We start from the raw sequence: 25,227 nt of genomic DNA, 5'->3' as shown, positions 1-25,227 counted from the left end.
TATGGCAGTACACCGATCCCGAATGCATATTCAGCCCCAGATTTGATGAAGGGACAAACTATATACATGTATGTAGTTTGATATGTTAAACTCTGTAACTATTGTCATCTCGACAAAGAAATAGTACAAAAAATAAAAAATAAATACCTAAAAAAATAGCTACCAATTGATTTTTATAGGTGCCATTGTAACATGTTGTACATTGCAAAACAGTAAAATTTCCGCTATCAGAATTTTTAGACAAGGCGTAGAATCGAACTCTTGTGTGTGGAGCGTTTCGCTTTCGGTTAATCTGACCACGGCATTAGATAAGGCCGTAGTCTGAATTGCATATAAGCTGGTCCGACTGCAAGAGTTTTTAGTATACAGCAAAATCTGCTTTTGTTATTAATATTATTCGCAATAATTTCAATATAGTTGACGTTATCGTATCCATTGATTATATTTGAATTCTGACGTGCATGTATCCCGAAAACACGTATTACTAAATACTCACTGTACACCTAATAAGTACCGATGAGCGTCCACAACCGACGCAGGTATACTGGCCAGCATGTAACTACACACCTGCTACCGTTTAAGAAAGAATTAGACCAATACAAACTCATTTTCCTCTTTCGTGAGAAAGTGAGAATGAAAAACGTGTTAGTTTAGAATTCAATCCATATAATCAATAAATTCTACCGGTTGATTTGATGCTGCTGTTTTGTTTGTAAAAATGAAAGTTCAATACTGACTTGATATTCAGAAATAGCTAGCTAGTCAACTAATTAAATACTTTTATTTTTATTACTGTTATGTAAAAAAACATATGTATGACTCCTTGAGGTAATATTGATTTAGACTGAATCAGTTTCATCCCAAATGTTCCTGTCAATATGTCACCTGTGCAAGTCTACATTATTAGACTTGTTCAAGCCAAGAAAATAATCGCATAAACTAGATGCGCGTCTAATGTTGACAGAGAGTAGAGCTTGTCATATGATCGTTTCCCCGTAGACTACACTTTTCCCCTCCCATACTCACACATTTTATATGAAATAAATGAAAAAAACAAGAAAAACCAATTAAAAGGAGATTGTCATTAGATTATCCGATCAAAGGTTAAATTTAGCAGTAAGTTAACTGTCACTACCCCACACGAAAATCTTACCCCACCACCATCCCATACAATTCGTTATCAGACTTGTATATGAAGTACTCTGTATGTGCATGTCTTTCAAAACAAAGCCCACATATAAAATGTTAGAATATGTTTTACGTGAAAATATATACATTTTTCCTGAAGTCAAGACCTGGAGAAGAGTTGGAAGTGGCGTTTGGGACAAAATTATTGTATTTATTTCTATACCAAAAAGAGTTTAGAATAAAAGTATTTATTTGAAGTAGAAACCATACATACTTTCAACCCTAACAAAAACATGCTGTCATCAATATCCTCTGCTCCACAGACATGACTGTAGAAGATTTCCAAGTACAAATGCAGTATACTATACAACTGTAAATAGTTCAGGGTATATATTCCATAGGGGAACATTCCAACCACTTACATACATTTTCTAAATCTGTAAAATAATGACACATATATTTAGTATGCAACATTAAACATATTTTTAAAGTTATTATGTATGCAGCTTTTACAGTTATATTTAGAAGGAGAGCACTGATGTGTTTAATAAAATTTCAGATTAAGCATCCTCATTATGCATGCATGCGTTCAGTATAGCAACCCTGCCTGTATCACTAATTAAAGTATTATCCATGTTATGGTTTTTGTTACTGTGATACAAACCTAATAAACTTTTCTCAATGTGATGTTCTAGTACAATGTATGAGGGAATCACCCAAGTCTGAAATTTAGGACAAATTCCGCATCTGCAACACAGGTTTATTAGAGTTTCCCTATAGCTGCATCATTGATGTCATCACTATGCATGTATTACATAGAGTTACTGAGACATGGACCTGATATTTTCCTTAATGCGAATAGATGGACAGAACAAATCCGTTTCTACATCCTGTGAAACTTTGTTGAGCAGGGCATAGGACATATTTCTTATTAGGAAAACAAACAAAGGTTAGGAGCCCTAGAAAAAAAATCTGAGAAAGAAATAAAACAAGTTACTCCACAGCGTTAAGATATCTACAACAGTGTTCATTTAAGCTGTCACCGGGTATTGCTGCTAACAAAGATGACAATATTTTTTGCCAATACCAATGTGTCAATGTATGTCTCAGTAAATGTTGTTTACATTTCACCAACACTTTTCAGTCTGTGATCTCTTTTCCTTTTTAGCATTATTGTAAATAATTTATGTTTAGCATATACTTTTTTTAGTAAACACTAGGTGTAATGAGTACTTCAATTCACAAACGAAAGAATGATATTTGATTTTAAGATAGATTCTTTGAAAGACAAGATAACTGTTAAGCCAAAATGAATCTCTCGTGAAATATTAGTTATTCACATTACTTCATTCCTCAACAACCCTTTCATCAATGTCATTATCGTCAACAACTTCCGGAATCTTACTAGCATCCGCAATACATCTTCCCCTATCTCTGACTCCATATGACAGGTTATCACAGTGTTGGGCATATCCAAAGGACCAAAAGCATTGCCAAAATATTAATTATGGACGTTTTTTTTTTGTTTTTTTTTTTTTACAAATAAAGCATTAATTAAGCGTGCGTCTTGACTGTGCTACCTATTGTAAGAGATACGGAAAGTTGATTTGCCGCAGTACTTGTGTCAACATGTATTTAAATAACGCTTTCATATTTGACGACCAGTAAATATGCTCTGCCTGTATATATGTGCACGTCTTTATTCAACTTCCGCGATTCATTTGGTTTTGTCCGCTTACCGCATAAAACAAATGGAAATTAATACTTACATATATGGATTATTGATATAACGTACATAATTATTATCTTTTAAAATAAATAATTGCACTGGTCTCATAATAAGATATCGTACTTGCATGATTGTAATAAACAATTATTCCAACTTGTTAACTGTCTATTCACGACTATTATGATAAACTTAAGTTACAATCTGATCGCTTGTTCAGAAGTTGAAGCTCGAGTAAAACAATATTTACCTCTGTGAAAAAAAGACTCATGTTCCACTATAACAATTAAAAAGACCATATACACACCTACTTTGCTTCAGGTAGACACCTCAATAGATAATGTAAGGTAAAGTTATACCCTGTATATAAACACACTCCCTGCATAAGTAATTATGGATTATGTTTATATGATGCACATAGCATACATGTGTATACATTCTGTATCGTGTACGTTGTTGATTAGGAGTCAATACACGATAGATAATAGAGATTATCTTTCTGGGTAACTTATGCTATGAAGTTGTATATAGGGGAAGCCCATATCCAATAAATGTTGACTTTATGATGCATTTTCAATAGTACAAGAACATTCTGCAGTATAATCAACAATTTTGAGCAAGTAGATGATATATATATTTGGAAACAATCTCAGGAGATGGTTCATTTACATAGCTTATGATAGAAATAGTATGCATAATATACAATTTATTAAGATAGTATTATGTATACACAGTATATAATAAAGGTGGCATATAGAATATTTGAAAGTGATATGTTTTATACTCTGCATACCACTCTTTATATACTCTTTATACCGTTTGTATATACCCTGTTCACCACTCTGTTTATAATTTGTATACCACTCTTTATATACTCTGTATACAACTCTTTATATACTCTGTATGCGCCTCTTTATATACTCTGCATACCACTCTTCATATACTCTGCATACTACTTTGTACAAAGAAAACTGCACTTTTTCTATACTCTGTTTACTAATATGCATATACACTGTACATTACTGTCTGTATAGCACCCGTTCTATACCCTGTATACCACTCCATACACGCGCTCCACAGATACATTTCAATGTACAATCAACGGCAAAGTGTATCACATACTATAAACACTGACATGCACATCAGTCAATGTGGTGTACCTTATTACCTGCAAAAAATGCAATTTATAGTGCGTGGGCGAGACCTGCACCCAGCTCAATATCAGAATCAACAACCACCGCAGCTCTATCAAGCAGAACAAACCAGACTTCCCTGTGGCAACGCATTTTAATATGCCTAGCCACAGTTGGAAAGACATGCAGGTTGTTGCCATAGATCATTGCCCTACATTGGATGAAACGAGACGACGTACGAGAGAACGGTTTTGGATCACCAATCTACAAACCCGCTACCCACGAGGTATGAACGAACGATAGGCGGTTGCCATCCGCTCGTTTTCCTTCCATGGGGCATTTGACCTAATGGTGCATTACTGCACAGATGGTCTGCCATCTCGCCTGCCTGCTGCTGCATGTCAGTGTGTGTGACCAACAGCCGTTGTCAGATTAATTTTGCAGATTTATACAGTATCTTAGCCATTCCATCTACTTATTCCTCCTGCACTTACTTATTTGATAATTACATGCATTATTCCTGCAAACCGAAAGAGGCGACTAAGTTTTCTAGAGGGATTCTTCTCCGATTTTGGTTATCTTTTGGCGGGTCGTAGTTGTGTTTCATTGGGCGAGTCGTCTGAGTGCACTTTCGCTATAGTGCAGAGCCAGCGAGCGTTCTGGTATTTAGACTATCAGCGTTCCTTGTCCGCGATGCTCTCAGCTTAATTGCTGCCTTCGGCTGTCTTTGGCCGAGGAGACTATTGGTTTTATGTAAAAGCTATATTTTCAATTATAGTATATCGGTTATATCTTCTTGTAATATGATGTATATGTACTTGTAACTGTTCTGTTTCACTGTGTCTTGATAAAGGAGCGGATCGCTCCGACAATTTGAAAACCTTAACTTGTCCACACTGTTGGAATGACTTCTTTGCCCCATATACTATTTTAAGTAATTCGTATCCTACGGACATACCTCCATTAGGATCCAGTGTTATATGAGATTTTACCGTCTATATTACTTCTTTGACCCATACAACTCTCTATATACACAGTACACTTCTCTCTGTATACTATTTTTTATATACACTGTTTATCACTATATACTATGTATACCACGCTATACATACGCTATACACTACTTTTGTATACGACTTTTCTATACTCTGTATACCACTCTCTATATGCACTGAACGCAAATTCGTGCATACCACTATTTATAAACTCTGTATACCACTCTGTATAGACTCCTTATACCACTTTATACTACGTACAGTATAACACTACCAACATACTACGTACTCTTCTCTCTATACCATTATGCATATGCTCTGTATAGTATATAACCTACTCAACATTTCTATGTAAAGGTATGTGGATTATAATTTGTATTCAGCAATATGCCAAGATGGCCTGTATTGCTCATCTTGATATTGAAGACATTATGACAAAATATTCTTATTGAAAGAAGAAAGAAAAATAAGATATATACAATCACAGACAGGTATTACACATGTCTATACTATCACAGACATATATCATACATGTATTGACTGTCATATACATGTATTACACATGGATATATTGTCACATATATGTATTATATCTGTATTTACCCTCATAGGCAGGTATTACAAACATACAGACCCTTACACCGTCGTTGTTCCACTTTCAACTTACCGTTTGCGTAGCATTTCCATACCGTTTGCGTATCACTTGCGTAGCGTTTCGGTGTCGTTTACGTAGCACTTGCGTCTACAGGTTTCCATTCAAAAAGCGTTTCTGAAACTTTTGGTCGAAAATTATACATAATATAATAATATTTGTCGAGACGAATTGTTGATAAAATTACGTGAACATTATTCTAATTATCAAAATAGTCTGTAGGAAAACAAAAATGTCGGTTTTTATATGTGACTGATATTGTGAATTGACATAAATGTATGTATGTACATAAAAAGCCCTCCTCCCATGGGCTTGCTGTGTGTTCCCCACGCCCTTAGCTAAAAGGTAACTTAAATAGCAGGCATATAGCTGGCCATAATGTAATGACATGTCCCTTGCAAGGTACATGTATAAACAACTTCAGTGGCAGTTACCAAGGTTGTTAGGGCAACATGACCACCCACTGACAAATACTTTTCTTTGATATGATATGATATATATACCTGAGAATACAGACAGTGATAACACATTGACCTTTCACCTGTGTTGATACTTTTACAACGACATTGCAAAGTATTAATGAACCTTTTTTTCTAAAGAAACCACCTGATATTCGTATGGCTAACGCCACACCCCCTGTTAATGTAAATGTTACTGTTGCCAGTAGAGATAATAAACCCCTGGTTTAATTATCGTGTAACAATTTTGCGTAAGCAGCATTTGGATACATTGAAGAGTTTGAATAGTAACAAATGTCGTGTTGTTTTTATTAGTAAGAAAAAGGAATATAAAACATGGAAGCTAAGTTTAAGAGACAATACTTCAGTACTGAATGTGACACGCCGGAACATATGAGAAAACATAACCCTAGGTTTTTTTTACAGAAAGTTTGCTAAGAAAAAAGGTAATCCGCCATTATTAATAGGCGAACAACTATATGAACATTTAAAAAATGTACGAAACGATGATGACTCAATTCAACAGGACAACATTTTCGGTGATAAAGATATTGTGTATGATGAACTAGACGCTCCGATTCATTTTCATGAAGTAAGAATTGCTATTCAAAATTTGAAATGTGGCAAAGCGCATGGACTGGATGGTTTTTTAAATGGGTGCTTAATTAACTATGAAGAATTACTCCTTCCCAATTTGCGTATGTTGTTTAACAATATTTTAGAAGCCGGGTGTTTTCCTGCAAACTAGTCATCTGCTATTGTTATTCCTGTTCATTAAAAAAGCTATACGTAATGACCCTGCTAACTTTCGAGGCATCAGTTTAATAAACTGTCTTAGTAAACATTTTACTTCTATACTTAATAAACGCATTTTAGATGTTTGTGCTCAATTCGGATTTCGTCCGAAAGTGAGTACGATAGATACTATATTTGCATTACATACTATTATAACAAAAATATTGCCATCTAGGAACAGATTGTATTGTTGTTTTGTAGATTTTCGCAAAGCGTTTGATTTTGTCGACAGGTTAAGCTAATGGCGCAGGTTGACTAGGCTTGGTATTAAAAAAAAGTTTGTCTGTTATTAAGTCGCTTTATAAATCGGTCAAATCCTGTGTTTCAATTAATGGGAAATGCTCTAACTGTTTTGAAAACAATGTCGGTTAATTGCAAGGGGAAATGCTGTCACCATTACTGTTTTCACTTTTTGTCAATGATTTTGAAACGTGCCTTATTGAAAACGATGCAACAGATAACGACTTCGGTGAGTTAAGTTTGTTTCTGTTAATGTATGCAGATGATTTGGTTATTTTTTCGGAATCTTTACAGGTCCTACAGACTCTTCTTGGTAGCCTTTTTAAATACTCTACAAAACGGAAGTTAACAGTAAACTCAGAAAACACTAAAATAGTTGTTTTCAGAAATGGAGGTCGTATTAAGGACTGTGAAACCTGGACATATAATAATAATAAAGTTGATATTGTAGACGTATTCAGCTATTAAGGAGTGAAACTTAGATTCAATAATAGATTTATTCTTACTCAGAAGCAGCCTACAGACCAAGGTCGTAAGGCTATTTTGGTTGCTCTTTTTTTCTAACTGCTCTAACTTAAGCCTTAACTGTAAAACCAGCATACTGAATTATGGCTGTGAAGTTTGGGGTTCTTCAAAGGGTTTGGATATCGGAAAGGTGCACTTATATTTGTGTAAGAGTATTCTGAAAGTCGTGTAATGTAATGGTGTACTTTGAATGGAGACGGTACCCATTATAATGTATCAGAAAGTATAGAATGATAAAAACTGGTTAAAATTAATGGACACGAAAAACTGTATGCTGAGCACCTCGTATTATTTTTTAAATAATCGTAAAACAGGTTATTATTTTAAGTGGGTAAATAACATCAAACACTATCTATGTTCTCTTGACTTTGGAGATGTATGGACAAGACCCTATACTTATAACCATAAAAGTATATTGTGCCTAATAAAGCAATGAGTTGTCGATCAAAGTCAAACATGTTTAACAGGTTAACTTGAGTCTTCAACGAAATGTATTCTATGTAAGCATTTAGCAAATCGCTTTTCCCTGCAGTATCAATAGCCACAGTTTATGTCTAATAAATATCGAATTGATTTATCGAAATTACACTTGTCTACACATAACTTAGCTATTGAGACAAGGCGATATGATAATATAGCGAGAGAACAAAGAATCGTTACTAGGTGTAATACAGATATAGAAGATGAATATCATGTTATCTTAATATGTAACAAGTATCATGACTTACGATTGAAATTAATAAACAGTTTTTATTGGCGTCAACCATCTATGAATATTTGTGCAACTTTTACGTGTGGTCAATATGAAATTTCTTCGTAAATTAGGCAGATATCTTATTGATGCAAACAAAAGAAGGAGTTTAGAGTAAATAGTAATTCTTGTTTAACTAGTTATGATCAGGTATAGTCTGCTGTAGTGTATCACTAGTTGATGTTCCAAACCATTGTATGCATAACAATAATAGCAAAATTACTTACAAGTTATCTTGATAATGTGCATTGAAATGTTACTGTATGATGAGGCTGATACACGTTTTTTATTGTTGATGATGAGTGGGAATGATGATGATGATGATGATGATGATGATGATGATGATGATGATGATGATGATGACGATGGTGATGATGATCTTTGTATCACTAGTATATGATTGTATGTATTTACTATGACATCGTTGTAACATCCATTTTATGCTTAACCAATAAACTGTAAAGCTGTACCTGATTAAGGTTACCTTGTGTTATTTCAAGGCAATTAGGTCCTTGTCAATTAATCCAGTTGATTGTCTGCCCACCACGTCCTTGCTCAATGAGAGTCTTGTTGCGTCGCTCCGGATAACATGGGGAATGTCCCTGCGTCAAACGTTCAAATGACTACGGTTAATTATTGGCGCCAATTGTTTTTAGAAAGGGCTGTTCCGTCAATGTCATTTAAAGAACAACGCATTTACAAAACACAGTAAATGAATTAATTATTTAAGAACAAAGAAATAAAACTATACAATTGTTATATAGTAAAAATATAAATATATGGATTGAACGGCGTTTTTCTTAAATTTTAATGCAGGTATGAACGCAAATCAGTTACATCCATATTAAACATGAAGTCCTGGCTGGCTTCATGCAATATGGATGTAATCGATTTTTGTTCAAACCGGCATGAAAAAAAACCCATTCAATCCATTTATGACGTTATACTAACCACGTGTTGCGTCACGAGAGTTTTTGCTTTCATACTCAAATGAAATGCATTTCTGCTGGTAATGTCCATATAGTGGGTTGCAGCGCAAATGTAAATATACATGTATATATACTAATACTATAACAGACATTTATAATTCCTGTATTAGCTATCACACACAGGTATTACACATGTATATAGAACCACAGACAGATGTTGTATCTGTATTTGCTATAGTAGACAAACATTACACATGTATATATTGTCATAGACAGGTATTACACTATCACAGACAGGTATTACAGGTGTATTACTAACACAGACAGGTATTACAGGTGTATTCACTATCACAGACAGGTATTACATGTGTATTTAATATCACAAGACAGGTTTTACAGTTGTATTTACTACCACAAACAGGTTTTAAACATGTTTTTCCTATCACAGACCGGTATTATATGTGTATTAACCATTTAATACAGGTACCTATTATATTATTGTTGGTGGGGGGAACGGGGAGGGGGTTGAATGGAAATTAAAGCTTTATTCATCTCATTAGATAAATATATATCTTACCATGATATCTTCCAATTAAATAGTTATAAAATGTAAAGTGCAAGATCTTAACAAAGTATATCATATTATTGTTGGAGGGGGGAAGGGGGTGGGGGTTGAATGGAAAATAAAGGTTTATTTATTTCATAAGATAAATATATATCTTACCATGATATCTTACAATGAAATAGTTATAAAATGTAAAATGCATGATCGTAACATGTATCTGGCTTGTGTGAAATGTCTTTTACACTTGTATCTCTACAAAATATATCTAGTAATCAGTATCTGTAAGACTTGAAATAACCTACAACTGATGATGAAATGTGTATCATGTGTCAGCAATACATACAGTAAATACATGAAATAATTCTACTTGTCTATAATGGGAGCCTGAAGTTGGTTACTAGTTCCTAGTTCCTAGTTCCGTTTAAGAAAAACGGAACTGGGAACCAGACCCTAGTTCCATTTACGATAAACGGAACTAGGAACCAGACCCTTGTTCCGTTTTAGATAAACGGAACTAGGAACCAGGCCCTGGTTCCGTTCCAGATAAACGAAACTAGAAACCAGACCCTAGTCCATTTAACATAAACGGAACTGGAACCAGACCCTAGTTCTGTTTAAAACTGAAACATCACCATCAATAAAACTTAGATCAAAATGCTAGTTCTGTTTTAAAAAAAAACATCATAGCCAGCCTCTTATAATCGACTGTGAATTCAGAGAGATACCCCAGTAACCCTCGTTCCGTTTAGTAAACTTATATGTTTTTTGTGTTTCTTTCCCTGTCTACCTCGCAAAAAGAAAGGTCAAAGGCAAGTAGTTATAACTGAATCCAGTACAGGAATTGAACTCACAACCTTTTACACGAGAACCAAGACAACATAGCCTCTATAAAGTAATTAGTCTGATACGGGACTGAGAGTCAGGCTCCAGTTACGTTTTTCCTTAAACGGATCTGGGAACCAGACCCCAGTTCCGTATAGTAAACGTATATGATTTTTGTAATTCTTTCCCTGTCTTCCTCGCATAACAAAAGGTCAAAGGCGCGTAGTATAACTGAATCCAGTACATGAATCGAACCCACAACCTTTCACACGAACAGTAAGACTACAATAGCCACTATACAGTGATTAGTCTGATACGGAACTGAGAGTCAGACTCCAGCTACGTTTTTCCTTATTCGGAACTTGGAACCAGACCCTAGTTCCGTATAGTAAACGTATATATGTTTGTGTTTCTTTCCCTGTCTACCTCGCAAAACGAAAGGTCAAAGGCGCATAGTTATAACAATTCCAGTACAGGAATCGAACCCACAACCTTTCATACGAAGATTTAGACTACCATAGCAACAATAAAGTAATTGGTCGTAAACGGAACTGAGATCCAAACTGCAGATGCGTTTTTACTTAAACGGAACTGGGAATCAGACCCCAGTTCCGTATAGTAAACGTGTATCCCCCCCCCCCCCCCCCAACTATGAAGGTGCATAGAAATATCCTAATCTACATCTTATTCGCTTTTTTCATAACTAATCAAAATGAGTTCTGAAACTTACTTGTGAAACTTTCCAATAAAGATTTACCACGTTTAATTATCCCATGTGTACCGGCTCTGTATACTTTTTCTACATAGACAGCTCAAATATGATAAATAAAATAAGTATGAAATTACCTGTAGGAATTAAGCTGAAGGACGAGCTTTGTTTGTGGTCACTATTATTTTAAAAAGTCATTGATTAGATAATAACCTTTACAATGACACATCATTCTGCTGGGCACGCGTTGTATTAGCGTGGTCGCTTTGCGCCAATCAACGCTTCTATTTACACTTTCTATTATTAGTTTTTTGTCTATTTCAATAGTTATTCGTATTTTCAGCTGTTTAGTTGAAATTTTTCGGCATTTCCATTTAGGATGTAACAGTACAAAGTTCACCAGGTCCCAATACTTAGGGAAACCCTTTTTAACTAGGGTAAGAATGTGCATGTCCACTGGTGCAAGGAACTCTCTCTGGCAGGTGACAAGAAGAGTGAAATTGACTCATATGACCTACTTCAATTCATTTGGTCGGCATATTTTGGGGACATTTTCAACTTTACTAACAAGCATCATTCAACTCTATTTCAAGCGCCTAACTGACCGGGATCAGGATGAAAGTGTGGATAAAAGTGATAATCTACAAGCTAAAAGCAAAACAGGACACACATTTTCATACAGAAATAGTGGACAATTCAATAAAAATATACACAATCGCTTTTGATTAATTTACTTTACATGTTATTATCACTTCGATCATGTCGAGGGTTGTCTTCCTTGAAGCAAATTGGAAAAAAATATTTACATGGGAATTCAATTTACACAAAGACAGTTATCTCTTATGAAAAATATCAGTGATAGAAATTTATATAAATTATTAAATCAAAAGTGACAATTTATTGTTCTTTCATGGAACTAAATTACTCTCAATCATGTACACTTTGGACATCATTCCACAGCCCGCTAACGCATGGTATATTTACATGTCAGGTACATATATAACCAGAGGCTATCGCAATATTTGCCGTTCTCACGTGCAACCACACATGGATTTTTATAGGGATCTTTATATTTTTACAAAACACTATCTCAACAGAGTCAGTGAACTGTATTTATAAAAAACGATTGACTCGACAGAGCGTAACTCGCTCGACAGCGAACGTCGTAACAACCTGGAACTTGTGAACTTGGCCGTTTTCGTTTAAACGGTTGAACCGATGGAACCACGGTTGTTCGTTTATTAAATAAGGTCGGACCTAGCAATATGATGCTGCTTTCAGGCGAGCCTTGACAAAGCCTTGCAAGGCCTGCATAAACATTTGCAGGTTCGCCAGTATTTATACCCGAAATTGTTACATTTAAAAACGGACAAACCGGTTGTTCCGCAAAAACGAGCATGCCCCATATGTAAGTACAGTAAGTACGTGCTATACACATGTGAGGTTGGTACACAAAATGCTAAGTCCTCTTTCCGTGTGTTCATATATGACCTTCTTAAAATCGCATGTTCTCATGTCAGTGTCTTTCCGTTAGTCAGTTTATGTCTTTGTATCGGAATCTTTATTTCTGAAGTACGTGTAATTACACATTTCCCAGTAAAACCTCGATATTGGGTGTTGACATATCATCGTCACGCACGTGTACTATTGTTGACCCGATGTTACTACAATTTACACTACGGTATTGAAATGCCCGATACGTAATATCGAAATGACGACTAGAAAATACGACAAGAAAAATATGTGTATTACGAAAGACGGGAAGTCCTGAATAACTTCATACACGATGAGAACGAATACTCGCTGTCATTCCAGCATACAGAACCAATCCTCAACACAGATTCGGTTAGCGTTAAGCTGAAGCATACTAAGAAACTCCCAGTATAAGAAATAGGTACAAACGTTTTCTCCTTGTCATTAGTGGCCTCGAGACCAATCCAGGATCACAACGTCAAACAAACCCCATAACTATGTTGTATGTGCAAGAAAGCCTATAGGTGAAACCAACATCCTATTGCATACGATGAATGTGACCAGTGCTACCATGCAGCATGCATGGGAATGAAGACGTCAGTGTATTGTATCACGTGTGACAAACCAAACCACTCTCCATCAACTTATAAATCAGTTATTGTGAGTGATACTAACTCCTTTAAAGGGGAGGGGACTGGATAGACCACTCACACAACTTCTAAAGCTTCAAAAACAAGTCAAGTGAAGTCGAAGTCTTATGTGATTTCACGTCAGCAGAACTAGTGATGGGGACGGAAACGTGGCTAGATTATTCTGTGTCATCTTCAGAGATCTAGCGAGAGTTTGAGGATTTCCAGATGGAGTTTGACCAACTACCATATAGTGATGTGGATGTGATGTGGAACGCGTTTAAAGACATATGCCTGATTCTAATTGACAAACACGTTCCATCAACATACACCAATCAGTGTGCGAACAGTGACATAACTCGTCTGAGTAGGAGGAAAGCAAGGGCATACATGGAAGCCAAGAGCATTAAGACAGAGACGGGTTAGAAAAGATATAGGAAATTGAAGGTCATCACCCAGCAAGAAAAGGGGAAAGCACATGACAAAAACCTAGATGAAGTCATCAGCAACTAATACACGGACAGCCTTAAATAGCTATGGTCGTATATGAAAGTAAAGGGACAGACAGCAGTGGAGTTGCCCCCATTAAACCCCTAAGACATCTTCCTACACAGTGACACCGGAACTAAGATTCAGATCTTAAACAGCCAGTTCGAATTGGTTTACAAAGATGAGGACTTGAGAGTGAAATCCCAGGCAAGGGGAAGGAACCAGCACCCTACAATGCCCGACATCACCACAGATGTGCAAGGAGTGCAACCACTGAAGGCCCCAGGCCCCGACTCCATACAAGCTAGGATATTCAAAGACTCCGCTCTTTACTTACCAGGATTTTCCGGTGCTCCCTGAGAAGTGGGAAATACCTGAGGACTGAAGGAAAGCTACAATGGTACCTATTTATATGATGGGGGACAGACACAACCCTGCCAATTACAGCCCGGTTTTACATACGTCGATTGCATGTAAGTTCGAGCACATCATCGACAGCAACATAATGGACAACTACGACAATTATAGCATCCTGGTTGACGAACAACATTATTTTAGATCACGTCGGTCCTGCAAGACACAACTAATCATAACCATTTAGAAGATAGTGAAGTAATTGGCCGAAGGGGAGCAGTAGATGTAGTCATGTTGGACTTCGTTAAGGCTTTTGATAAGGTGCCGTGACAGCGACTCCTCTGGAAACTAGAATTTTACGGGATGAGACGGAACATATGGATGTGTATATGGATATATATGACTTATCGGATAGCATCTCTGCAGATACCGTGGTTAAATTGTTTGCAGACGACTGCCTATTATTCAGGAAAATTAAGAACACCCCAAGATTCGTTAAAACTTACACAATATCTGGACAAACTGCAGAACTGGGAACAGCAAGAAGGCTTTTCACCCAAAACTGTGTATTGTTATACATATCACCAACAGGAGGAAGAAACCGCTGGAGACCACGCACACATGCATGGCCACATCCTAGAGATCGTCAGTAGCAGCAAATACCATGGCGTGAACATCGACCAACACCTAAGATGGGACTTGCATGTGAGTAACATCACAAGCAAATCCAACAGGATCATAGGAGTACTAAGAAGGAATATGAGAGGGTGCAAACACATTGTCAATGCGATAGCATACCAGTCCGTAGTAAGACCCTTAGTTGAGTATTCATGGAACCGTGACCGGAATGATCAGAGAACTAGGTTGGGATTCCCAAAGACTATACGCCAATGGAACATCTTGCCAGACGAGCAAGACTCTACACGCCTTTTGGGATCAGCTGATCAGACTACCAGCTGACCCTTCCGCAGTGTGTGATATACACCTTAGGGTTTTTAATTGCACACTGGACATGCGTCAGAGCAGGTTATAACTCTTTGAAGAGGGATGCCCTGTAAACGGAAGAAGACTATTAAACGCGCATACTTTAACTGTTTTGCTACCTAACAAATGTTTGCATTGACTAATAAAAGTAAAACACAACACATTTCTGCTTTTCAAATTCATCTATTGTTATTTCTTCCTTTCTGTCTTTCCTTTATAAAATTTTTGGATTTACAGGAATCTCTATTTTCAACTAATGTCAATAAGCCCTGTTCAGAAATATTTCTTTCTGAGGACGGGAACCTGCATGTTTGTTCAAATGTTGCATGTCTGCTTGTAAACATAGTCTCGTTCAACCAGACTCTTGTTGTCTGCGCAAGCTACGCCGAACAGAGAATTACAAGTAATCAAGCGTCTGGTTGAACGAGACTACTTGTAAACAAAGTAGTTATCAGCAAAGCGCTTGAATCGAGATCACATAAACGATTGGGCGAGAGGTTGACCGACTAGTTCAACAATCCGTGAATAGGTTATGAATAGTAGTGGAGTCCTTTAAACAAGGCATGCAATCATTATAACGAGAAAGTAGAAACGTAAATCGTAAAAAAACATGCTTGTCTTCACCAAGATAGGCGTATTCGATCCCTGGCACCTGCCCGAACACGTGGGTTTTCCCGAATACTCCGTTTCCTCCCATATTGAAATCTATTCCGTCAGGCCGCAAAAAGAATGACCGAGAACAAAAACTGTTTGGTAATTGCTATAGAAAAGTTCATTCTATATATTTGACGATATGTCGATGTAAATATATCAAGATATGAGTTGAAACAAGCAAGATGGAAAAAAGATAACTTTGTAATACTTCGATGTAAATCATTTGAAGATGATGTAATAACACCATCATGACATATACAATACTTGAATGAATATGATCGTACCTGCTACCAATCAAAAGATTAAGAGGCCACGAAATTAAGCGTAAGTAAAAGTTACCGAAAAAAGCAGCCGAACATAAACAGTTTCTATTTGTAAATAGTTAGCAATCGGCATGCAATTTTTTTGTTCCGTTTAAGAGGAAAAGTAACTGGAGTTTTAATCTCAGTTCCGTATAAGACCAATTTCTGCATAGAGGCTATGGTAGTCTTAATTTTCGTGTGAAAGGTTGTGGGTTTGATTCCTATACTGGATTCAGATATTTGCTAGGTAGACGGGGAAAGAATTACAAAAAACATATACGTTTACTATACGGAACTGTAGTCTGGTTCCCAGTTCCGTTTAGGAGAAATATGTAACTGGAGTCTGAATCTTAGTACCGTATCAGGCCAATTCATTTACAGAGGCTATGGTAGTCTTAATTTTCGTGTGAAAGGTTGTGGGTTCGATTCATGTACTGGATTCAGACATTTGCGAGGTAGACAGGGAAAGAACTACAAAAAAACCATATACGTTTAGTATACGGAACTGAGGTCTGGTTCCAGGTTCTGTTTAAGAGAAAAACGTAACTGAAGTTTGGATCTCAGTTCCGTATCAGACCAATTACTTTATAGAGGCTATGGTAGTCTTAATTTCCGTGTGAAAGGTTGTTGGTTCGATTTCTGTACTGGATTCAGGTTTAACCACCACCTTTGACCTTTCCTTTTTCGAGGTAAACAGGGAAAGAAACACACAAAAAAACACTTATACGTTTACTATACAGAACTGGGGTCTGGTTCCCGGTTCTGTTTAAGAAAACATGTAACTGGAGTCTGAATCTCAGTTCCGTATGAGACCAATGTCTTTATAGACGCTATGGTATTCTTATTTTTCGTGGATAAGGTTGTGGGTTCGATTTCTGTACTGGATTTAGATTTGAGTTCCAAGTCGATTAAAAGAGGCTGGCTATGATGTTTTTCTAAAACAGGACTAGTATTTTGGTCGAAGTTTTGTTGATGGTGTTATTTCATTTTTTTAAACGGAACTAGGGTCTGGTTCCTAGTTCCGTTTATCTTAAACGGAACTAAGATCTGGTTCCCAGTTCCATTAATCTAAAACGGAACTACGGTCTTGTTCCTAGTTCCGTTTATGTTAAACGGAACTATGGTCTGGTTTCCAGTTCCGTTTTTCTTAAACGGAACTAGGAGCTAGGAACTAGGAACCAACGTCATGCTCCTGTCTATATTAGTAAATGCATGTATATAAGCAGACTGAAACAATCAATAAATCATCCTTATATGTCTGTTATAGTAAATTAATAAATATATTCGTATATGTGAATGACAGTAAATACATGTATAAAATCAGTCCGAAGCAATTATTAAATTTCCTGTTTATGTCTGTGACAGTAAATACATGTGCAATACCAGTCTAAAACCATAACATGTGATAGTTAATACAAGTCTAAAACCAGTCTGAAAAAATAAATGTTCCTTACATGTCTGGTAAGTTAACAGAAGTTTATAGGTGATCTGTGATAATAAATATAGGAGTGCATGTATGTTCCTAATCTGTAATTGTAAATACATGTGTATTACAAATCTGAAATAATAAATTGCCATAACCTGTGTGTGAAAGTAACTTTCATTGTAAATTTTGGTGAAATGCATGATTAATCAAAAGTTTAATTTTGTATGTTAAACGTGTGTGATAAACATTAAAACCACGTACATTCGCTGTTATAGAGACAGTTACTAGCTATGTTTACAAGCCTTGTTATAAGAGGAGTTGGAATTCAGGAATCTGCTATTGATGGCTTATGGCCGTTTTTATACGAGTTATAATACGATTTTATCAAATTACTTTTGAAGCATTGAAGAGTAATCAGTGAAAAAAATCAAGATAAAAATATTTCAATGATTAAATTGTACGTTTCACATTCAGTAATCGTTTCCGTTTAGATATGGAATACATGTCTTTATCCACCATTTATCCCTATCGACCTGCTGTTTTTTAACCTTTTAGAAAAGTGTAAATACTGCTACAACCAGACGTATATTTGGTGGCACTAAATTTCTACTTTCACTTTCAGATACTTCATTTCTGGTTAAATATTACGAAACTGAGTTGTCAGATTAGGCTCAGGTTCGAGTTCTTTATTACTTTGAGTCTTTCGAATCATCAGTTTCAAGTAATAAAAGTGCAATACTTACAGTGCAAAATATGAAATAACATTACACAACATTATACACACATACACCACAAATACAAATAGAAACAATAGCATATACTTGGAGAGCGCAACTAAGCTATTTATAATAATTGAGTTCTTCTCGAATTTACAAGCTTATATAATTTCCTTAATTCGTTATTTCTTTTGTATTTTTCACACTTAGTAGTCCTATCAATTTAAACGTGCTTGGGTTTTTAATGTAATCATTTTTCAAAAATTTTGCTCGTTAATCAGAATAACTCGGGCATTTAAGAATAAAATGAAACTCATCTTCAACATCATCTAAATTACATGAATTACACACCCGACGATTTCGCTCAATGTTGTGATATCGCCCTTTTTCTACATTCAAGTAATTAGAAGATAATTTATTTTTTGTAATTTCGATGTTCTTTTGGTATAGGATTAAGCAGGTACATGTAGTTTTGTCGATCAAAATTATCGTAAAGACATCTAAATATATTTGCTTTTGAGAATATTTTTTTTCTGTACATTCTTCTCTAAATATATCAATTAATCTTTCCTTAATCAATAAATACAATTTGTTGTCATTAATATCATATTCCGTAATATACCCTAAGCCTATTCTGTATAGCTCATCTTCCATTAATCCTTATTCTCTACCAATTCTTTGTAACATGCTTTTAAAATACAATTATTATTTCTTTTCAATTTCTTCCAATACTTCAATTTTTTGAATTTCCTTTATAATGATAAAGGATACCTGACAAGTTTTAAGTACACCATGGCATAACAAACATGTTTACGTACACCAAGCAATGTCTTACAAAACACAGTATGTACTTTCTCGACATCAGGGATTTTATGAAAACCCCATATCACCGCATATATATACTATACTATTAACATATGTGTCAAACATACACTCATAACTGCAAATAATGTTTTTCTACCTTGCTCTGAAATTTGTTAATGTGTTTTCCTAAACGCCCCATTGTAATTCAACAAGACTCCCAAGTATTGAATTAATTTACAGTTTCTTAATTAAAGCCTTTATATGTCAAACTCTCTTTATTTCTAAGATAACCACCATTTCTTAACACAACAAAAGAACTTGCATTATGTTAATATATGGTAGTAAGACTCCATTTCTCAGTACAAGATTCTAAAGAATTTAACATTGATTGTAGGCCCTCTGGCGTTTCTGAAATAATTTCCATGTCGTCGGCGTATATAAGTAAAAACATATTCAATATTTGTATTTATATTGATGGGCAAATGTCCGTTAAAAATTGAATTTCACAATCATTTACATATGAAGACAATAGTAGAGGTGATAAAAGTTCCCCTTGAAGCAATCCATTTTCACAATTGGTCAGATAATTTTTAAACACAGGCACAATATAATAAAAGGCAAAGATGGCCGTCCAATGCCCCCGTTTATAATTTTTGACAAAAATACAAGTGGGCGGAGCTATGCGAACGAAACACGCATAAAGCAATATGATTTGAAAATCAACATATATGTTCGCTTATCAAATTAATGAGTCAAATAGTTACGGGCCATTACAGAGAAATACTGTGAATACAAGGAATATTTTTGTATTTTAGTCAGGTGATGACGTGACAACCCCAGTCCAACACGAGTAAATTTGTCTTTGATCGCTTTGCCGTCCATTTAATTTATACTTGCACAGTTTTCACTTCATTACCTGATCAGAATAGAAAATTATTCCGGAAATAACTCGTCATGTCAGTCTCATTGTCGCCAATGTTTACGACGTAAATTCTTCCGAACAAAGCATACCATGTAAAAAACAGAATCTCTCTTATTTTTGTGTCGAGTTCTTAACAAGTATTGTTAATATCATTGGCATTCATGATCTCATGTCTACTATTAATCCTTACTTTGATGTGTCAACGTTACATCATATCTGTATCAACTGTAAATTATAGAAATATTACTAACAATATGATTTGTTTTTAATAAATTTGCAGCTAACGTAGCCTTATTGAAGCCAGCTGAGCAGAGCAGCGAGAGTACCGTTCGGTGGGTAGCAAGTAAGGTTGTGGATGGCTGTACAAAGACTACTATAAGATCTAACTGCTGTACACACACAAGGGGTGATCAAACACAGGCCTGGTGGCGTGTAGACATGGGTGAGCTGACAACAATCAATAGGATCACTATATATTACAGTGGTGAGTGTATTGTCTTCAGTATATCTAATTTGGTAAAGGCGAACTTCATTTACATGTATACAGTTGTGGGATCGCACAACGTTACACGATGTTCACACAATAACAATCTAGACTAGTATAGCCTTGCGCACATCTGTACGTATGATGGACGAACAATGGGCGATAACAATCGTAGTTCGTTTAAATTTAGGTATAGCTCAACGATAAGTACGATTTTGTTTTTAAACTTGTATATTTAACTTTTAAGTATGTAACTTAATCTTAACTACATACGTAATTTATCTTTCTTTCTATATTTTGTTAAATTCAGAAGCGCTGTTTTCTGGGTTATTTTAACGACCCAAATTGACAAGTGTAAAATGAAACAAATGGAAACAGTGTCAATTCAGAAACTAAATATATACAGTGTACCTTCATTCATTCCGTAATATTGATCACCCAATTTTACCAAAACGAAGATTTCTGCGGGGGAAAACGCAACGATTATTAAATCCCAAGGTTATGCACACCATGTGCGAACAATGTGCGCATGATGTGTGCAAACTAATTTTAGTGCGTTGTGCGGTCAGACAATTTTACCTTAAACTAAAATATTTATAAGTATGCATAATATTTTCTTACAACGAATGTCGCTTCATGTTTAAAAATAAAATGTACCCATTGAAGTTTGTTCATTACTCAAATCACCTCAATTTTTAAAAACAAAATCAATTTAAAATTGCAAACGACATGCTAGTGATGACCTAATGGCGTTCCATGAAATTAACTTCGGTTGTTTACGTGAGATCTCGAGTGAGGATTCCGGTGGAGACGTATCGGGTGTTCTATGATGTACTAGTATATATATTGGAAGTACGCGCTCTTTCGAGCTCGTCTGCTAAACACCGTATCTTTTATTGTAAGTTTTTAATATAATTTTTCAATGGGGATGCTTATTGTATAAATATATGGAGATATGTGTGAATTGATGTAGGTTGTGGAATGTAACAGGTAAATGAGCAACGAGCTTTTATCTCGAATGAGCAACACGCTAATTTAGATTTAACTATTTCATATTAGGACGAGTGAAATAGGGGAGAATATTTTTAAGCTTATTTGCAATATCAATTTCTGATATAATATAGCAATTGTGGCTGATTTATAATATCTGCATTTGTTTTACAAAAGAATACTTAATAGACTGTACTTAACTACTCAAATAGAAAAACATTAGTCGCCTTCAACATAACTTGTAGACAACGCCGGTAATAAGAATTTATGCTGTATTACCTGTATAAGTGTCCGTATATAAACTATAGGAAGACAGGTAAGGAATAATTGCTCCCGAGACATTAATCAAAAGACAAAATGTTGCAGACTGTCATCTTTAAGAATTCACATATTTTAACTGATGTTCTGTAGGTTTGTCCATTTTTTCAGCTACGCATCGGTTTGATACAACTGATATTTCAAATCCTATCTGATTTGCTTTGTGGGGCCATTAGCATATATGTAATGTTAAATACCCAAACCAACTGCACTCATGGACCTACATTCAATCTGTAATGTTGAAACCCTATTCAAACTTTACTACCGGACCCCAATCTCTAGACTGTCAAAACCCAAGTCAAACCGTGCTGTAGAACATCCAGCCAAACTGCGTGATTGGAATACTTGCTAAACCCTACTAATAGACACAAACAAAACCAAGTCGAATTGTTGGACAGCAAACAATTTGCAAGTTGAACTTTTTAATTCAAAGCAAAATTGTGATGTTAAAACCCGGCCAATATGAAATATTGAACAGACTACAAGTGGTACAGTCTGACTTCAGGTAAATGCTACAGTTAGCCCATAGGTAATAAGTAATGTTTGGCCTTCAACCAATCCTTACTATTGGGCTCCCCTCCAAACTTTATCTTTTGTAACCGAAAACAATTGATACTTCAGAAAGGTCAAACTACACTGTTGGAAGCGAATTTTGTCAGAATTGCAGAATTTATAATTTATGTAATATTGGCAAGCTATTTGTTAGGTTTTTNTTTTTTTTTTTTTTTTTTTTTTTTTTTTTCCCCCCCCCCCCCCCCCTTATTTAATCAACCTTGGAGCGAGTATCAAATATATTTCAGATGTACTCCTTGGATTATATATATATGCAATCGAGGTGCCTGTTTCTTACTGGCTAGTGTTTTAGTTAGGTTACCAGACAAGCGGTACTGTGCCATTTGGAATAAATAAAGCTATTGCTTTAGATAAACAAGGGAAATATTTGCATGGAATTCTTCAAAACATCAATTGAGAATACGACTTCACGGTACGTGGTCCAAAGAGTAAGCGTCTGCTACTACATCAAAACATATTTCCATTTTTATCCAGGTAAAATCCAAATATATGAACCTAAAATGCTTTACATTCCAAAATGACTGTTGGCATTACAAATTAGTTTGCTTTCATTGTTAAAGGAGATAATTTAGGCATCTTCGAATTATCGACAATGGCACATTTATAAACATAGAAATGTGTCTTTGATAAAACAAATGACTTTGTTACTTCACTGACATGCCCTGTGGTTTCCCCATGTGATGTTTTTCTTCCACCTCGAATGCGAAAACAAGATGCACGTGTCCATTTTTCAACACGCGCTTTTCCCCTCACTACACACAAGCGGTCAGGGAATAATCACCATGGGTAGATAGCTGAAGCAAAATGTAAGCACGTGTTAATCCGGAGATTATAAATTATAATAATTCATAATATTGATAATCAATGTTTTTGTTTTTCTTGCAATGCTTAATAAACAATATCGTTACTGACTAAACATTACTTATTACTTGGCAAATGAAACACATCTCGTTGATCTGTATATTATGATGGCCGATTTTAACAGCAAAAAATACCTGTATTCTTACAAGGCAAGCGGTGTGGTCTTTAAATTGTACGTATGTAGTTAAAGAGAGACTATACCATAGCATTAGCTTGTTACTTTTACATATTTCTTTTCTAAATCGCCAACTCCATACGATTGCAATGTATTTATGCTTTGCCTATAGTCTATCTGTTTTCTATTATTCTATATATCAATATTACTGTAACACGCCATTGTTCCTCGTTATAGATTATTACCAACACAGATTCGCCGGGTATCAGCTGTACTTGTCTAACACCACCGAGAGCCCTACACAAGGTGTCCTTTGTTATGAGGACAAGAGTAGTACTCAAGCTCAGGTACAGTTGTTGGTGACACATCAGTGCCCGTATGTAGCTCGGTACGTGACCGTCTACAACTATAGACACAACCCCAAACGGTACAGCTGGTATGATGATTTTGCCATTCTCATGTTATGTGAGGTGCAGGTATTTGGTGAGTATTTTACCTTCTTTTTACCTTCTATTTTCAACTATTTAATTACATTTTAATATGACAAAAGGCAGCGGGCCTATTAGCTTACATACGCCTGCGAAAAAACTAAACAAATATACCCTCATGTATTAAAGAAGAGAAGTAGATTGAAAACTATGTTATGTTGATGTTGATAGTTATTAGTTTCAAGTGATAAGCATACTTAAAGTATAATGTTATGTACACAAATTAGTTAGAATTCTCTTATCTGATCAATAATTATGAAGAAGTGAACTGTACACGTATTTGCACATACTAGTGTCACTTTCACCTTTCGTAGTTTTGTTATGTCACATTCGATTTCCATTTTCAACGTCAATTGGTATTGGGTTTACCTTTGAGATGAAGGATCATACACATTCCTGCGGATTAAGAGTTGAAAATCAATCCGCGTTCTCTTCAATTTAGAAGAGTGTCTGAAAAATATATCCCATTTATTTTCTTAATGTAGGTCAGTCGTACACTGTCATTTGAATTAGACAACTTTCACATGTTATGCATTTTTTGCCATTAATATTTTATTTAATTAGCTTCAAGATAACAGATATAGCAATTTTATTATATTTTTAATGTACACAGCGACAATCACATACCTTATGCTAACGACTTTAAATTAGATTCGTATTGTATCAAGACTCAGAAACCTATTTGGACTTACGTAGCTTAAGAATGTTCACGATAAGACTTTGAGGCGCAACACGAATACCCCTTTAGATTTATGGACAGAACATCTGATACTTCCATGAACATACGGAGTGTTCTTTCATTAATCTTAGTATTTAAGAAAAAGGCAAATAATATAATGTATATGGAGGCGAAAAAGAATCAATAAGTGCCTTTTATATGTTGCTGCATTAAGTTTGTTACGTTTGCCGGTTTTGTGTAGGCAAAGTTAATAAAATCTACATATCCTTTATCTCCGGTATTTGATTAAAGAAGTTGACGAACACAGAGGATAAAATTCATGGGGATATTTAAATTATGAGAAATAGCAATCAATGGCATATATACAGATGAAAAATGCACACACACTTTCTCGTAGTATAATACTTTTCACGGTTTGTAATATTTAACTGGATTAAATAATCTATCCATGGGTCTTTAGAATTTTACAGTAAAAATACCAGTATTTGACCAGAGTTGTAGAACCAGCAAGAGTTGTTTCCCTTCGAATAGTAAGTTT

At 35.4% G+C, this 25,227-nt stretch overlaps 2 protein-coding genes across 4 annotated transcripts in view; both read left to right on the top strand.

The window, feature by feature from the left end:
* LOC110451269 (scavenger receptor class F member 1-like) overlaps nt 1–25,227 on the top strand; it is a 141,874-nt gene that overhangs the window by 34,761 nt on the left and 81,886 nt on the right. The gene's annotated exons all lie outside the window — the stretch shown is intronic.
* Nucleotides 1–25,227, top strand: part of LOC110451233 (scavenger receptor class F member 2-like) — a 41,521-nt gene that overhangs the window by 1,232 nt on the left and 15,062 nt on the right. For 2 of the 3 annotated variants that reach the window (XM_021499168.1, XM_021499156.1), the window contains exons 2-3: nt 20,462–20,665; nt 23,760–24,005. In XM_021499168.1, coding sequence (XP_021354843.1) covers nt 20,462–20,665; nt 23,760–24,005 — 450 coding nt within the window. The remainder of the gene's footprint in view (nt 1–20,461; nt 20,666–23,759; nt 24,006–25,227) is intronic. The other variant, XM_021499162.1, reaches the window with a different exon arrangement.

The sequence above is a fragment of the Mizuhopecten yessoensis genome, unplaced genomic scaffold, assembly GCF_002113885.1.
Source record: "Mizuhopecten yessoensis strain PY_sf001 unplaced genomic scaffold, ASM211388v2 scaffold631, whole genome shotgun sequence".
NCBI classification, from domain to species: Eukaryota; Metazoa; Mollusca; class Bivalvia; order Pectinida; family Pectinidae; genus Mizuhopecten; species Mizuhopecten yessoensis.
The sequence above is the reverse complement of the archived record's forward strand: the minus strand, read 5'-3'. Positions and strand labels throughout refer to the sequence as shown.